The following is a 17,581-nucleotide window of genomic DNA, read 5'->3' as shown; positions in this document are numbered from 1 at the left end:
TACTCAATAGGGGCTCCACCGACAAAGCAAATAAAGGTGGGGATAACGGACACCCCTGTCTTGTCCCATTCGATAACTTAAAAAAAGGGGACAGTACTGTAGTGATCTAATTTGTCCAATAAATGTAGTGATCTAGTATGGTGTATGTATAGTGCCCAGTAGTCCGGTCAGATAATTAATATTTTAGATGTTAGTATGACCATAAATTAAGTTGTTTCGCAGCAACTCACACCAGGCTCTCCAGAGAACGCAAATTTAATTAACTTCCAATAACATACAAAGTCCAAAGTCCACAGACGATACAAAGATCCAACAGAGTATTTCAGAATCCCATCTTTTCCTAGACCTGTGCAATATTCATCATAGTGACAAGACTACACTACCTGAATACCAGCTTGAGTGTCTCAAATTATGGTCTCACACTCAAAAGGGAGGGGTTCCTTCAGGTCAATCAACTGTTTCATTGAATGAAAACTTCCCTCAAGTCTAATTACCATCAATAAATACTTCCTTCCTTACCAGGCCTTCTCACACACCTAGGTCATCTTAGATAAGATTAACACATCAAACGGTCCTCTGTACCTTTTTGATATGTGTCGTTTGGCCACAAGATTTGGTCGGCAAACACCTTTTGATGTGTAACCTTGAAATCTGGCCTGTATATGCTGGACTCATACAATATATATATATATATATATATATATATATATATATATATATATATATATATATATATATATATATATATATATATAAAACATAATATTTTAAATACCTACCCATCTATATTAATATTACAACAAGTACTCCATTCACTTTGACCTGGGCAGTCGGGTGGGTATAATCACTCAAAATCCATTGTAACATCTTATTACCGAACCCCATGTGTCTCAATACCAGGAACATAAATTGCAATTTATGCGATCAAAAGCTTTTTCTGCATCTGTCCCTAGAAAGACACATGGGGTTCGGGATGAGGCCACCAAATGGACTAAATTCAGAGTCTGAATCGTATTGTCCAGGGCTTCACGCATCTGCACAAATTCTACCTGGTCTTTATGTACCAGGCCGGGTATGTGCTGTTTTCATGTCTTCTCAGAGTGCTCTATTCTTCTCATCCTCCACATTGATTCCTATGGATACATTATTTTCATTTTTGTCTCTTAGGTATGTGCTTTTATACTGTCTATCTCTCCAGAGGCCTGTAATTCTGCTTTGTCAGATAATAGGACAACATGGTGTGCTGCAAGTACTTTTCTTTATGGCAAGTTATTGCTCATAGAACTTTAGCACTTAGTGGCTCCTGGTGATTCATAACCTGAATCTCAGAAGAAAAAAACAAAACACATTTCCAATATATCTATCTTGTAAATGAATGTTCATACACATTACAATCATGTTAGGGGTAATTAAAATACATCTGTCATCTGTATACAACTCATTAAGCTTATTAAATGATGCAGTTTATCACATTTGTGCTACACTGGATGCAGACTGCAGCTAGGTATTTCTTCTTTATATACCAAATTCTTCATGAATTTCTACCATATAGACCTGGAGTCCCCAAACCCCCCAGCTTATCAACCCCTGCATTATGTAATTTTCAGGTTGTTCACAACCTCCCAAACATGTATTTTAGAAAATGTTTAATAAAGACTAAATTAAAGTACTTAAAGTGGAGGTTCACCCGAAAAGTTAATTTTTAACCTTAGATTGATGCTCATTTTGTCAAGGGGAATCGGGTAGTTTTTTTTTAAATCGAAGCAGTACTTACCATTTTAGAGAGCGATCTTCTCCGCCGCTTCCGGGTATGGGCTGCGGGACTGGGCATTCCTATTTGATTGACAGGCTTCCGACAGGCTCCCGACGGTCGCATACATCGCGTCACGATTTTCCGAAAGTAGCCGAACATCGGTGCGCAGGCGCTGTATAGAGTCGCCCCGACGTTCGGCTTCTTTCGGCTACTCGTGACGCGATGTATGCGACCGTTGGAAGCCTGTCGGAAGCCTGTCAATCAAATAGGAACGCCCAGTCCCGAAGACCATACCCGGAAGCGGCGGAGAAGATCGCTCTCTAAAACTGTAAGTGCTTCTTCGATTTTAAAAAAACTACCCGATTCCCCTTGACAAAATGAGCATCAATCTAATGTTAAAAATTTTTTTCGGGTGAACTCCCGCTTTAAAATAATCATAATACAGGACAATAATATTCTTATGAATACTGTCCTCATTATGGTTTGATATAATGCAGAAAATGCAAAATAATGAGTTCTTTGACACTCAACAGTGTCTGAGGTGGATGTACTCAGTAGCTCTCTAACAGAGTTTGAGGTAGACGTACGCATTGGCTCTCCAACAGAGTTTGAAGTGAACGTACTCATTGGCTCTCAAATAGAGACTGAGGTGGATGTACGCATTGGCTCTCTAATAGAGATTGAGGTGGACGTACTCAGTGGCTCTCCAACAGAGTTTGAGGTGGACGTACTCATTGGTTCTCCAACAGAGTTTGAGGTGGACGTACGCATTGGCTCTCCAACAGAGATTAAGGTGAACGTACTCATTGGCTCTCCAACAGAGTTTGAAGTTGATGTTAAAAGAACTTAGAAAATTGAGCTAGGTGCTAAAGTTCTATACTTTGTATCACACAAATCCCTGACCACAAAAACAACAGCTGCATTCACAAATACCTTAAACCTTGGTACAAAATAAATAGAATTCCTTTGCCCTATTATATCCTCATAATGACAATAATATAAACTCAATAAATTATAAATGCATAAAAAGTGATAATAGTGCACATATCCATCTGTGAACTATAGATCCAATGATGCCTTCATTTGCTTCCATCAACTTGTGCCGCTAACACCTCCACCATGAATATGCGTTTACCAGATTAACAGACCCCACTGTAGCAAGGTCAAATCATGTTAAGCAAATAAATCCTCAAAGCTGGCGGCTCAGAAGTACCTTACTGCATTTGGAAAACACCAACTTTCATACAAAGGTGGACTACTGTCAAGACGAGGCAAACTTTTTTATGTTTCCAGTATTCCCCATATGCCATTCAGTGAAATGGAAGGGAAACAAGCCCCATAGTGTAGTAAAATCTGATCCGTTTATCAAAAAATTAAAAATATACTCACAATTTGCAAGATGAAGGTTGATGTTTTCCAAATGCAGCAAAGTTCTTCTGAGCCACCAGCCTTGAGGATTTATTTGATTAACGTGATTTGATCTTTGTACAGAGAGGTCTGTTAATCTGGTAAGTGCATATTGATGGTGCAAGCACAAGTTGGTGGAAGCATGTGAAGGTTGATGCACCATTGGATCTAAAGCTCACAAACGAATATGTTCACTATTATCATATTTTATAGATTAATGATTTCTTAAATTTATAATTGAATTGTCATTACAAGGAATTATTCTTTATTGAATTTATATGATTGTCTCTATGAGGATGCAATCGCTAAACACACTTAACCACTTGCTTACTTGGCACATATACCCCCTTCCTGCCCAGGCAAAATTTCAGCTTTCAGCACTGCGTAAATTAAAATTGCGTTGTCGTGCGACGTGCCTCCCAAACAAAATTTACGTCCTTTTTTCCCACAAAAAGAGCTTTCTTTTGGTGGTATTTGATCACCTCTGCAGTTTTTGCGCTATAAACAAAAATAGAGCGACAATTTTGAAAACAAAACACAATATTTTTTACCTTCTGCTATAATAAATATCCCATTTTAAAAAAAGAAACAATTTTTTTTCTCAGTTTAGGCTGATATGTATTCTACATATTTTTGGTAAAAAAAAAAAAATATATCAATAATCGTATAGTGCTTGGTTTGCGCAAAAGTTATAGTGGCTACAAAATAGGGGATAGAATTCTGACATTTTTTTAATTATTTTTTTTTACTAGTAATGGCGGCGATCTGCGAATTTTGTCAGGATTGCGATATTATGGTATATAGACGGCCTCCCTGCAATTAAGAGCCACACTGTGGCCGTAAAAACCCGCCGGGCGGGAAGTGGTTAAAGTGATATTAAAGACTTTCATATTCACCTTCCCCAATCCTCCTCTTCTTGGGTCCCTTGCTGGCGCTTCTGGCATGGGATGCATGAAGGTAAAAAACCTTGAGCCTTTAGAACCACTTTAAATAGGATTCTATTTAATGTACTCATTGGCTCTCCTACAGAGTTTAAAGTGGGTTCACTCATTGGCTCTCAAACAGAATTTGAAGTGGGTTTATTTATTTGCTCTTCAACGGAATTTGAGGTGGCTCTACTCACTGACTCTCAAACAGACTTTGAGGTTTGTGTACTCATTGGCTCTCCTGTGTACTCACTGGGGCCCGGATTCAGATAGGAGTTACGACGGCGTATCTCCGGATACGCCGTCGTAACTCTTGAGTGTGCGGGGTTTCTATCTATGCGACTGATTCGTAGAATCAGTTACGCATAGATTTCCCTAGGATCCGACCGGCGTAATTCTCTTACACCATCGTATCTTAGGCTGCATATTTACGCTGGCCGCTAGGTGGCGCTTCCGTAGATTTATGCGAGGAATATGCAAATTAGGTAGATACGGCGATTCAGAAACGTACGACTACCCGGCGCATTTTTTTACGTCGTTTACGTAAGGCTTTTTCCGGTGTAAAGTTACCCTTAATAAAGCAGGGGTAAATCATGTTAAGTATGGACGTCGGAAACGACCAAACAGCGTCGTATTTTACGTTGTTTGCGTAAGTCGTTTGCGGAAGTCGTTCGCGAATAGGGCTGTACGTAAGTTACGTTCACGTCGGAAGCATTGACAGTTTGCGGCGTAATTTGCAGCATGCGCACTTGGAAATGTTCACGGACGGCGCATGCGCCGTTCGTAAAAAAAAACGTCAAATACGTGGGGTCACAAAAATGTAAATAAAACACGCCCACATCATCCACATTTGAATTAGGCGGGCTTACACCGACACATTTACACTACGCCGCCGTAACTTAGGGCGCAAGTTCTTTCTGAATACGGAACTTGCGCCCTAAGTTACGGCGGCGTAATGTATATGAGATACGTTACGCCCGCCGAAAGATACGTAAATGTATCTGAATCCGGGCCACTGGGTCTCCAACAGAGTTTGAGGGGGACGTACTCAGTGGCTCTCCAACAGAGTTTGAGGGGGACGTACTCAGTGGCTCTCCAACAGAGTTTGAGGGGGACGTACTCAGTGGCTCTCCAACAGAGTTTGAGGTGGGCCTTCTGACTGGATCTCTAACACATATGAATATCTTGTCCAGTAGGGCAACAGTGAATGGTCACAGTGAGGTGAATGAACTGGCTCTTTAACAGAGTTTAAGTGGGGGTGTACTCACAAGCTCTACAACATAGTTTAAGAGGGACGTACTCAGTGGCTCTCCAACAGAGTTCGAGGTGGGTCTTTTGATAGGCTCTCTAACACATATGTACAGTATATCTTTCCCAGTAGGGCAACAGTGAATAGTCACAGACACTAAACACAAAGCAGCTGGTTAAAAAGTCTAGTAATAACATAGTAAATAGATACAACTCATAGCAGCTCTCACTGAGAGTTGACCATTTACCCCTGGGTAACACTAGTGTCACAACTAGCCACTTCACATTCAAGATTAGGGATTGATGTGGTTCTTTACAGAGACCTCAAAAGATTATTTGACCCCAGTTACCGTCCATTATTTATTGACCACCTAACCTAACCACAAGGTATTTACTGCTTTCCTGTACAAGCAGAGGAACTTTATGTTTGCAGGTTAATTCCACTATAATCTGTCCTTCTAAGCAGTAGATGTACGTTCATACAAAGTACAATATTCTCTGTCCACCTTAGTTATCATACAAGAGATGCATGCACAGACCACAGACAAATCAAACTTTTTGCAACCTGTTCAAGGCCAGGCGGTGTATATATCTTTTAGCATAGTCTGAAAATAGTTTACATGGAGAAAGTTTACATTCTGGAAACATGCACCAAGCTGGAGACAGAGGTGACCATTGTTCTTAATGGCTGATCCCTGGCTGATCTGGTATATGCGCAGCAATATCAAAGCACACTTGCATCTTTGTTCCAAAATTTGATAAGCAGGGCAAGGGGAGAGGTTTGGTAAACGGTTTTGTATGAATATAACTTATCTGACTAATTTTTTTTTTTTTCGAAACAAAGTTTTATATATAATCAAAAGTAACAGTCGTACAATCATACTAGCATTTGTACATGAATTTTAGCATGAAAAATGTGACATTTAACATAGCCGGATTCGGTAGTGGAGTGTTCTTTTTTTTTTTTTTCTTCTTCTCCCTTTTCTTCCCCTTCCCAAACAACTTTATTGTAACAGAGAGTGCATACATGTCATTACATACATCTAAAGTGTCAATGATGATATAAGGGTGTGCAGCATTCAGAATACCAACAGTACAAAGCCGGTGTCATGGCCAACAAAGAGACATTTTACAATGCACAGGGCAAACAAAGAGAGCAGTCTAGTGCCCACCATGCAGGTACTCCAGACCCGCATCGGAGTCCCCAGCCAGGTGTAGGCCACCCATCTGGCAACATAGACCTGTGGTGCCTCACGTACAAGTATCAGGGTCCTGTAACCAACGGTCCCAAATTTTATCATATTTGGTCGGGCATTCCCTGTTAATGTACATGAAGATTATTATTGACCTCCACCTTCCACTCCACAAGTCTAGGGGGTACGGGTCGCATCCAGCTCCGAGCAATGACCTTCCGCACCGAGAACAAGGTCTCATGCAGGAACGTCTTCGTGTATTTGTCTATAGTATCCGGAAGCACCCCAAGACTAATTATCTTTTTAACGCATTTCTGATAAATATAAGCGTAGAAATGTCCTCTGGAATGTCAGTATATAAACTTTCATATTACTATAGACATCTTTGTGATAGGAATTTTCTGTAAAGCTACTAGTGCTTACCAAAAGCTTGCAAAACTGTAGAATTCTAATAAATAAGTATGTATAGCAGGAAAGCAGAAGCAGGATATCAAATTTTCGATCCTTGCTCCTCTGGCCTGGACCCACCTTTTCAGTGTATGAAATAATAATAAACTAGATGCAATTCTGGTTAACTCACTGTATATTTTAGTTTGTTTCATTCACAGATTTGAGTATAAGCAATCTCTATGCTTACAGCGTACTTAGCATATTTCTACTTCTCTGTCTGCCGGAGTTTAAATTTTTTTAAATTTAATTACAGAACATCGCTTGTCCACTCTAGAAGAGGAAAATAAGTTCAACACAAGGTAACATGCATTTACAATTGGCTACCACTAGATGGCTATGTCTCAAAACAGACATGCCCTTAAAATAATCTGAGATGAAGATATCATTGATGGTTATGGCACATTAGAATCCCTTTAGATGTGCATGCATATCTAAAATCTTGCTCAGATTGACTGGCAGAGTGGCAGATGTCACATTGGTTGCCTACAGCCAATCGGTCTTTAGCAATGTCTCCCTTTGCAGCTTTTGTCTTGTCTGTTTACTCTTTTATTTGCATTTTCCATTATAGGGCTCTTGACTTTATAGGGACTATATTAGTAAGGTGCTAAATTGGCATTAGGAACAAGCTAGGCTTCTAGCCTGAACCCACCTGACTGGACTAGGGGCCAGATTCAGGTACAATTGCGCCCGTGTAACGTAAGCCGTTTACGTTACACCGCCGCAAGTTTTCAGTTTTAGTGCCCGATCCACAAAGCACTTACCTGGAAACTTGCGGCGGTGTATCGTAAATACGTCCGGCGCAAGGCGGTCCAAATCGAATGGGCGGGTACAATTTAAATTAGGCGCGCGCCGGACCTACTGCGCATGCTCCGTTTCTAAATTCCCGCCGTGCTTTGCGCGAACTGACGTAATTTTTGCGATCGGCGGCGTGCGTAGCGTACTTCCGTATTCCCGGACGTGTTACGCAAACGACGTCAAATTTTAAATTTCGACGCGGGAACGACAGCCATACTTTAGACAACAATACATTTGATGTCTAAAGTTAAGGCACCCAAAACGACGACTAAATTTGCGACGGAAAACTAGACTAGCGGCGACGTAGCGAACGCGAAAAACCGTCGTGGATCGCCGTAACTCCTAATTTGCATACCCGACGCTGGTTTACGACGCAAACTCCTCCCAGCGGCGGCCGCGGTACTGCATCCTAAGATCCGACAGTGTAAAACAATTACACCTGTCGGATCTTAGGGATATCTATGCGTAACTGATTCTATGAATCAGCCACATAGATACTCTGAGAGATACGACGGAGTATCTGAGATACTCCGTTGTATCTCCTTTGTGAATCTGGGCCTTGGTTCTTAACTCACCTTTCCTTGCCACATTATATAAAAAAATTCTATATAAACTTTATTTATTAGACAACTATGGATAAAATAAACATTATAATTAAATAGTATGATTCAGTTTCTGTTTTTCAAATATAGCTTTAATACACATTAAACATATCTAAGTGTTATTTATTTTCACACCAGCTAAAAATTATAGCTATTTTTAGGGATTAACCCTTTCATGCCTAAGCCTATTTATGACATTTGGTGTATACAAGTTAAAATCCGTATTTTTTGCTAGAAAATTACTTAGAACCCCCAAACATTATATATATTTTTTTAGCAGAGAATCTAGAGAATAAAAAAGGCGATTGTTGCAATATTTTATGTCACACAGTATTTGTGCGGCGGTGTTTTAAACGCAACTTTTTGGGAAAAATTAACTTTCATAAATTTTAAAAAAATGAAAACGTAAAGTTTGCCCAATTTTTTTGCACAATGGGAAAGATGATGTTACGCCGAGTAAATAGTGGTGAGAGGTGGCGGGAGGGGGGGGGGAAATGTCCCCTCCCGCTCCTCCGGCTTTCAGCCGCATCGGTTGTTATGTCTGGATAGCCAATCGCCGGCTCTAAACAACGGTACCGGCATCATCCCGGTATAACCCCTTGAAAGCCGAGGTTGCATATATGCGTACGCTCGGCGTGAAAGGGTTAAAGTGGTTAAAAAAGGCTAAAGTTTTTTTTAACCTTCATGCACTCTATGCCCCCAATACTTACCTGAGACCGATCCTGGTCCAGCGATGTTCCAAGAGAGCCTCAGCTCTCCTGAGTCTCTCCCTCCTCATTGGCTGAGTCAGCAGAGGTAGCCATTGGCTCTCACTAGTATCAATCACAGCCAGTGAGCCAATGAGAAGGATGGAGGTGGGGCGGGGCAGGGCTGAGCTCCGTGGTTGAGTGGACACACAGAGCAGCAGCTCAGGAGCAAGCCTGCTTGGGTCTTCCCATAGCAAACTGCTTGCTATGGGGGCACTAGGCTGGAGGGAGGGGTCAGGAGCGCCTGCGGGAGACCCGAGAAGAAGAGGATCGGGGCAGCTCTGTGCAAAACCACTTCACAGGGCAGGTGAGTATGACATGTTTGTTATTTAAAAACAAAATAATAAAAGCCTTTAATATCACTTTAAAGACAATCATATAAATTCCATGAGTCCATAAAAGTACAAAAAAAAAGTGATAATAGTGAACATATCCATCTGTGAACTATAGATCAAATGGTGCATCAACCTTCACATGCTTCCACCAACTTGTATGGTAAGTATGACATATTTTTTATTTTTAAACAAAACAAAAAAAATGCCTTTATTATACCTTTAAATTATAAATAAAATTACTTAAAGGGGTTGTAAAGGTTTGTTTTTTAGTTTCTAAATAGGTTCCTTTAAGCTAGTACATTGTTGGCTCGCTAACCTTTTCCTTCGATTTCCCTTCTAAATGTTTTTTGTTTTTGTTTTCTTTGTCTGAATTTCTCACTTCCTGTTCCTCCTCAGTAAGCTGTTCTGTCTGACTAAGCCCCATGGATGATGGGGGCAAGCTTACTGAGGAGAAACAGGAAGTGAGAAATTCAGACAAAGAAAAAAAATATTTAGAAGGGAAATGGAAGGAAAAGGTAAGTGAACCAACAATGCACTAGCTTAACCACTTCCCGCCCGGTCAATGGACAATTGACGTCCGGGAAGTGGGTGTGAAATCCTGACTGGACGTCTGTTGACGTCCTGCAGGATTTCATGCCGGTGCGCGCCGATCGGTGGTGCGGGGTGTCAGTCTGACACCCTGCATCTCCGATCTCGGTAAAGAGCTTCCGGCAGAGGCTCTTTACCACGTGATCAGCTGTGTCCAATCACGGCTGATCATGATGTAAACAGGAAGAGCCGTTGATCGGCTCTTCCTCACTCGCGTCTCATAGACGCGAGTAGAGGAGAGACGATCGGCGGCTCTCCTGACAGGGGGGGTTCACGCTGATTGTTTATCAGCACAGCCCCCCTCGGTTGCCCACACTAGACCACAGAAAAGCCGCCAGGACCACCAGGGATTGGAGGAAACATGTGGATGGCCAGGTACTTCCCCCATGGCCATCCACATGTAAAAAATATGCACAATAGATGCCAATCAGTGCCCACAAATGGGCACTGACTGGCAACATGGGCATTGATTGGAAAAATTGTAAATAAACAAGTGCCACCCCTCGGTGTCCATCAGTGCCACCCCTCAGTGTCCATCAGTGCCACCCCTCAGTTTCCATCAGTGCCACTTCTCAGTGCCCATCCATGCCCAGTGCCCACCTATCTGTGCCACCCATTAGTGCCACCCATATGTGCCCATCAGTGCCGCCTATGAGTGCCCATCAGTGCCGCCTATGAGTGCCCATCAGTGCCGCATACCAGCGCCGCCTATCAGTGTCCATCAGTGCCACCTATCAGTTCCCATCAGTGCCACCTCATCGGTGCCCGTAATTAAAAAAGAAAACATACTTATTTACAAAAAAATGAACAGAAAAAAATAAAAACTTTATTTTTTTTCCCAAATTTTCTGTCTTTTTTTAGTTGTTGCGCAGAAAATAAAAATCGCAGATGTGATCAAATACCACCAAAAGAAAGCTCTATTTGTGGGAACAAAATGATAAAAAAAATTGCTTGGGCACAGTGTAGCATGACCGCGCAATTGTCATTCAAAGTGCGACAGCGCAGAAAATTGGCTTGGGCAGGAAGCTGCGTAAGTGCCTGGTACGGAAGTGGTTAAAGGAACCTATTAAGAAAATAAAAAACAAACCTTTACAACCCCTTTAAAAAATTACAGATAATTAACACAACTTTAAATCAAATGGCTACCTGAAGATGTGATGGGTGAATATCACTGGATCCCCCCCCCCCCCCCCAAGTCTAACTGCCTCTAGACATTTCTAGGTAATTGCTGCCTGCAAGCAGCAAAATAACTATAATGGGAAGGATGTGCAAAAGCTGTTGAGAGAGGTCACAAGACATTTTGTAGCTCAGGAAGCATAAAATTGTATGCCTTTTATTTTGTGTTCTTTACATTCATTAGTAATTCTGCATGTAAAGCAGACAGCATCCTGCCTCGAGTAGTCCAGCATCACATTCTTGTTTTGTTTTTGCACGAATAACCATGTAACAAAAAGGTGCACAAAGTGAGAAATCAGTTGTGTGTTCCTAGGGTAGTGTGTTGTCTAAGTGACTATGAATTATAAGTTAAAATGGAAACATTAAAGGAAAGCTAGTGGAGAGCAAACGGCAGAACAGGACAATAATTGACATAGTACCATAGTTGTCTATTTTTTATTTAAAGGGGTACATTGCTATTTAGCTGGCATGTCTTAGCACAGGGGTGCCCAACCTTTTGAAGGCGATTTAGGGCCAGATTCACGTACAATTGCGCCTTTGGAAACTTAAGCCATTTAAGTTACACCGCCGTAAGTTTTCAGGTTTAGTGCTCGATCCACAAAGCACTTACCTGGAAACTTGCGGCGGTGTATCGTAAATGCGTCCGGCGCAAGGCGGGCCTAATCGAATGAATGAATGAATGAATGACTTGTATAGCGCTACTCATGCGAACTGAATCGCCTCTAGGCGCTTTTTCCAGCCAGTGTCTGCTTGGCTGGTGCGGTCATTTTACCCCGTAGGATCACGACACGCTTGGGACACACAGTCATACACACAGATATACATATATATACTGGGCCAATTTGGACAAGATCCAATTTACCTACCAGCATGTCTTTGGACAATGGGCGGCTAACATTTAAATTAGGCGCGCGCCGGACCTACTGCGCATGCTCCGTTTCCTAACTCCCGCCGTGCTTTGCGTGAAGTGATGTCATTTTTTCGAACGGCGCGTAGCGTACTTCCGTATATTCCGGACGGCTTACGCAAACTACGTTAAATTTTGAATTTCGACGCGGGAACGACGGCCATACTTTAGACAGCAATACACTTGCTGACTAAAGTTAGGACACCAAAAAAAACGACTAACTTTGCGACGGGAAACTAGACTAGCGGCGACGTAGCGAACGCGAAAATCCGTCGTGGATCCGCCGTAACTCCTAATTTGCATACCCGACGCTGGTTTACGACGCAAACTCCCCCCAGCGGCGGCCGCGGTATTGCATCCTAAGATCCGACAGTGTAAAACAATTACACCTGTCGGATCTTATGGATATCTATGCGTAACTGATTCTATGAATTAGTCGCATAGATAGAAACAGAGATACGATGGCGTATCAGGAGATACGCCGTCGTATCTCTTTTGTGAATCTGGCCCTTAGTAACCAGTCGCGGGCCACAATGAGTGGAGTGGGCAGATGACAGGTCTGTGTCCAGTCTGCATATGCCAAGCAGACACAGCCCAATCTACTCTATGGGCCCTCTGATCCAATCAGAGCAAGGGGGACAGATCCACTTCTGTTTTTTTTAGCAGATCGAATTGGAGGTAGGCAGGTGTAAACGGACAAAAGTCTGTTTACATCTGCCGATCCATAGAAGTGAATGGAGGGTCCGATTGGGTCGGACCCATCGCTTGAAAGTGGCCTAAGGCTGCTTTTATACTGATGGTCTGTGGTCTAATGCGGCGCAATGTACCTGTGGTTTTCCCGCGGTTAGCTGCACTTTTTCATAGACGTCTATTATATCTTGCAGGTGTGGTGCACTTTCTGAAAAGCCTATTGTTTCCTCTACCGCCGGCTTTATTTACAACACTGATGCTCTCAGATGGAAGGTCGGCAACCTGCAATCTGGGCTTGCCAACCAGCCATCCCAGAGCAGGAGGTCGCGGGTAGGGTTGCCACCTCATCCCTTTAAAACAGAACACATATGAATTACACAGGTTCTGTGGCTGATTAAGGTGGTAATTGAACTCAAGTGGAGCCTTATCTAAATTAAATTAGCCTCAGAACCTGTGTAATTCATATGTGTTCTGTTTTAAAGGGATGAGGTGGCAACCCTAGTCGCGGGCCACATCAGGGGGCTCAGCGGGCCACGTGTGGCCCCCGGGCCACTGGTTGGGCACCACTGTCTTAGCATCTTTAGATGTGATGCCTGGGACCATAACACCCACCCATACACATACAGTAATCAATATTTAAAAATACTTTTCCAAGGCAGAGCTAAAACAACGTACAGAAACTAGTTACTGAGGCTGTCTAGAAGTACCATAGTACCATGAAACTCATGGCATTCTTTTTATTAAGTGAAGCTTAAATATTATTCTTTAAAAATATTAATTTTAATGCAGGTCCAGGAATAAGAGATCTCTGGATTGTTTGTGTGTTAGAAATTTAGTGCTGCCAATCTAGAGACCTTCAAAGTGCAGCTCGTGGCACCTGTGCTCCCTTGTCTGCTGCTTTGTGATGACCCGGCTATCAGTGAAATCCCCATAGACATCTATGGAGTTGACATGTAATTATCTGCCTGTAAAGGGCAGTAGATTGGGGAGCACAGCTGACAGGGAATTGCACTTTGTACAATAAATCTCTGGAAAGGGAACACGGAGGTAAGTGTCATTTACTACACTATACCTCCAACATCTTTTCTTCCTAAACTTGTTCTTAGACAAGATGATATATGGCAATTGTAATGAATGAATGTAACATTTGTACAAAAACAGGATTTTATTAAAAATGTAGTCATAGTTAGAAAATGCATGTCTAGATGCAAAAATCTCAATGACAGTTCTCTAAAAACTTGCATTGTCCGTGGAAATCAGGTCCATTCTACAAAAGGGAAACACTGGTCATTGTGTGTTATAATGCAAAAAGTTAAGTTTTGTTTGTAATAAGTTTTTTTTTCCCAACGTTAAAGTGGATGTAAACCCCAATTTCTTTTTTTTTATGTCACAATGTAGAGTATAAGATTTCCTATCATCTGTACCCAGTCTTGCCACACAGAGTTAATCCAGCTCTGAGCAATCCTCTTTTATTGTTCAGTAAAAATTAACAGACTTCCAGATAAAACCCTGTCTAAATACAAAGGGCCAGATTCACGTAGGTGAGCGGCGGCGTAACGTATCGTAGATATGTTACACCGCCGCAAGTTTTCATCGCAAGTGCCTGATTCACAGAGCACTTGCAATGAAAACCTACGCCGGCGGCCTCCGGCGCAAGGCGGGCCAATTCAAATGGGCGTGTGCCATTTAAATTAGGCGCGCTCCCGCGCCAGACCTACTGCTCAGTTTCGCAATTCCCATCGTGCTTTGCGCGCCGTGACGTCATTTTTTTTCGAACTGCGACGCACGTAGCGTACTTCAGTATTCCCGGACGTGTTACGCAAACGACGCTAAATTTTAAATTTCGACGCGGGAACGACGGCCATACTTTAAACAGCAATACGATTGCTAAGTAAAGTTAGGGCAGGTCAAACGACGACTAACTTTGCGACGGGAAACTAGACTAGCAGCGACGTAGCGAACGCGAAAATCTGTCGGGAATCGCCGTAACTCCTAATTTGCATACCCGACGCTGGTTTACGACGTGAACTCCCCCCAGCGGCGGCCGCGGTACTGCATCCTAAGATCCGACAGTGTAAAACAATTACACCTGTCGGATCTTATGGATATCTATGCGTAACTGATTCTATGAATCAGTCGCATAGATAGATAGAAACAGATATACAACGGCGTATCAGGAGATACGCCGTCGTATCTCTTTGGTGAATCTGGCCCAAAGTCCTTTCCTCTCCCCTTGCTTTGAGTGACAGGTTATTTACATATCTAGCTTGGACATGTTTATCATATGTTATGTTATGTTGATCATAATATGAGGTGATCCACAATATAAAAAGTGAGAAATCCACCCCTCCCCCACATAACACATCCTGGAAATATACAATGACCTGTGGATCACCTCATATTATGATAAACTTAACATAACATATGATAAACATGTCCAAGCTAGATATGTAAATAACCTGTTACTCAAAGCAAGGAGAGAGGAAGGCACTTGGTATTTAGACAGGGTTTTATCTGGAAGTCTGTTAATTTTCACTGAACAATAAAAGAGGATTGCTCAGAGCTGGATTAACTCTGTGTGGCAAGACTGGGCACAGATGATAGGAAATCTTATACTCTACATTGTGACATAAAAAAAAATGTACTCTCACTTTAATGAGAGTACATGGTAAAAAAAGTAAATTTAGAGTTCATACTTATGGGTGTTGTTAGAAAAAAAAAGTTTGTTTAAGCTTGTCAATCCCCATATGGTTTAAACAAGCATTTTAAGCTATTTTGATGGCAAAGGGCTGAGCCAACCAAGCAGAAGGCTAGGAATATCACATTGAAGAAATACTATGTGGGTGTTAGCATTCTCATTAATGTGTTGCAGTGGATTTTTATATTGATGTAAAAAATAAAATTATTCACACAAGCATTTTTTTAAGCTTTGACGAAGCTCAAAAATTTCAGTGAGGCAGCACAATGGGCCAAATCTTCAAAAGAGATACGCAGGCGGAACTGCTGTTCAGCCTGCGTATCTCTGTGCCTAACTTTGGAAACGATCCTCAAAAGGATTTTTCCAAAGTTAGGCAGAAGATCTGACATCTGTAAGACACTCAGGCCCCGTACTCACGACCAAACATGTCTGCTGAAACTGGTCCGCGGACCAGTTTCAGCAAACATGTTTGGCCGTGTGTAGGCCCGATCGGACCATTTTCGGGCGGATCGGACAGGTTTCCAGCGGACAACTGTTTCCTGGACTTGCTTTAAAACAGTCCGCTGGAAACCTGTCCGCCCGGACATGTACGGTCGTCTGTACAGACCTACCGTACATGTCCTGCCGCCCGCCATCCCTCGCATGCGTCAAATGACTTCGACGCATGCGTGGAAGCCTTTTAAAGGCAGGCCGCCCACGTCGCCGCGTCATTGTCGCGGCGACACCGCGTCATCGACGCGGCGACACCGCGGACACGCCCGTGTATTGTTTACGCGCGGACCCCTGTTCGATGGTGTGTACGGCAATCGAACAGAAGTCCCCGGGCAGTCCCCGGGCAGACATGTCCGATGAAAACGGTCCGCGGACCGGTTTCATCGGACATGTTTGATCGTGAGTACTCGGCCTTACACTGTCAGATCTTAGGATGCAGTACCGCATCCGCCGCTGGGGGCATTTCTCATTGAAATGCCGCTTTGCGTATGCAAATGAGGACTTAAGCAGATCCACAAAGCTTTTAAGAATTGTGGTTTCTGCGTAAGTTCCGATTTGCTTGCGCAAAATTAGGGCTGGTTTTACAATGTGGAAAGTTAGTCCACCATGTAAAACCAGACCTTTTTTTCGATCGCCGCGTTTTTTTTTTAAATTTAAATTTTTTTTCCCGGCGCGTATTTTTTTTTCCCGACGCAACTTTATTGTCCCGTCGCGATCCACAAAGCCCGGCGTAAATTACGTTCGCGCGCTGCCCGTCGGGAAAAATGACGTCACACGCATGCGCAGTACGTCCGGCGCGGGAGCGCACCTAATTTAAATGGGAATCGCCCATTTAAACTAGGAACGCCTTGCGACGGACGGAGTTAAGTTGCGCTGCCGCAATTTTCCGGGTAAGTGCTTTGAGAATCGGTACTTAATTTCGGAAAATTGCGGCAGTGTAACTTAACTCCCTAAAGTTAAGTTAAGCAAGATTTTTGAGAATTTGGCCCCATGTCTTTTCAGAGCAGTTTAGTTCTTCCACACATTCCACATTTCTACCAGCCACTCTTCCATGGACTAAGTACATTGGGCCAAATCCTCAAAAGAGATACGACGGAGTAACTGCTGTTACTCCGTCGTATCCCTGGTCCTAACTATGGAACTGATCCACAGAATCAGGGGCCAAATTCTCAAAAAACCTGCCTAACTTAACTTTCAGCAGTTAAGTTACACAGGCGTTAAATTTCTACCTAAGTGCCCGATCCACAAAGCACTTACCTAGAAATTACACGCCGTGTAACCTAAGTGCCTCCGTCGCAAGGCAGTCGTCTGCTCGAGGGGGCGATTCCTATTCAAATGAGGCGCGCTCCCGCGCCGGACGTACTGCGCATGCGTGTGACGTCATTTTTCCCGACGGGCAGCGCGCGAACGTAATTTACGCCAGGCTTTGTGGATTGCGACGGGACAATAAAGTTGCGACGGGTAAAAAAAAGGTTACGCGCCGAAAAAAAAAAATCAAAATTTAAAAAAAAACGCGGCGATCGAAAAAAAGGTCTGGTTTTACATGGTGTACTAACTTTACACATTGTAAAACCA

The 17,581-nt window shown here is 42.7% G+C and overlaps 1 protein-coding gene across 5 annotated transcripts in view; it reads left to right on the top strand.

The window, feature by feature from the left end:
- Positions 1-17,581, top strand: part of TMEM154 (transmembrane protein 154) — an 88,118-nt gene that overhangs the window by 51,565 nt on the left and 18,972 nt on the right. For 2 of the 5 annotated variants that reach the window (XM_040331912.1, XM_040331910.1), the window contains exon 5: positions 7,231-7,276. The exons of the other annotated variants lie outside the window; for them this stretch is intronic. In XM_040331912.1, coding sequence (XP_040187846.1) covers positions 7,231-7,264 — 34 coding nt within the window. In that variant the 3' untranslated portion in view covers positions 7,265-7,276. The remainder of the gene's footprint in view (positions 1-7,230; positions 7,277-17,581) is intronic. 5 annotated transcript variants of the gene reach the window in all.

The sequence above is a fragment of the Rana temporaria genome, chromosome 1 (assembly GCF_905171775.1).
Source record: "Rana temporaria chromosome 1, aRanTem1.1, whole genome shotgun sequence".
Classification (NCBI taxonomy): domain Eukaryota; kingdom Metazoa; phylum Chordata; class Amphibia; order Anura; family Ranidae; genus Rana; species Rana temporaria.
Note: the sequence above shows the minus strand (reverse complement) of the source record. Positions and strands in the feature narration are given on the sequence as shown.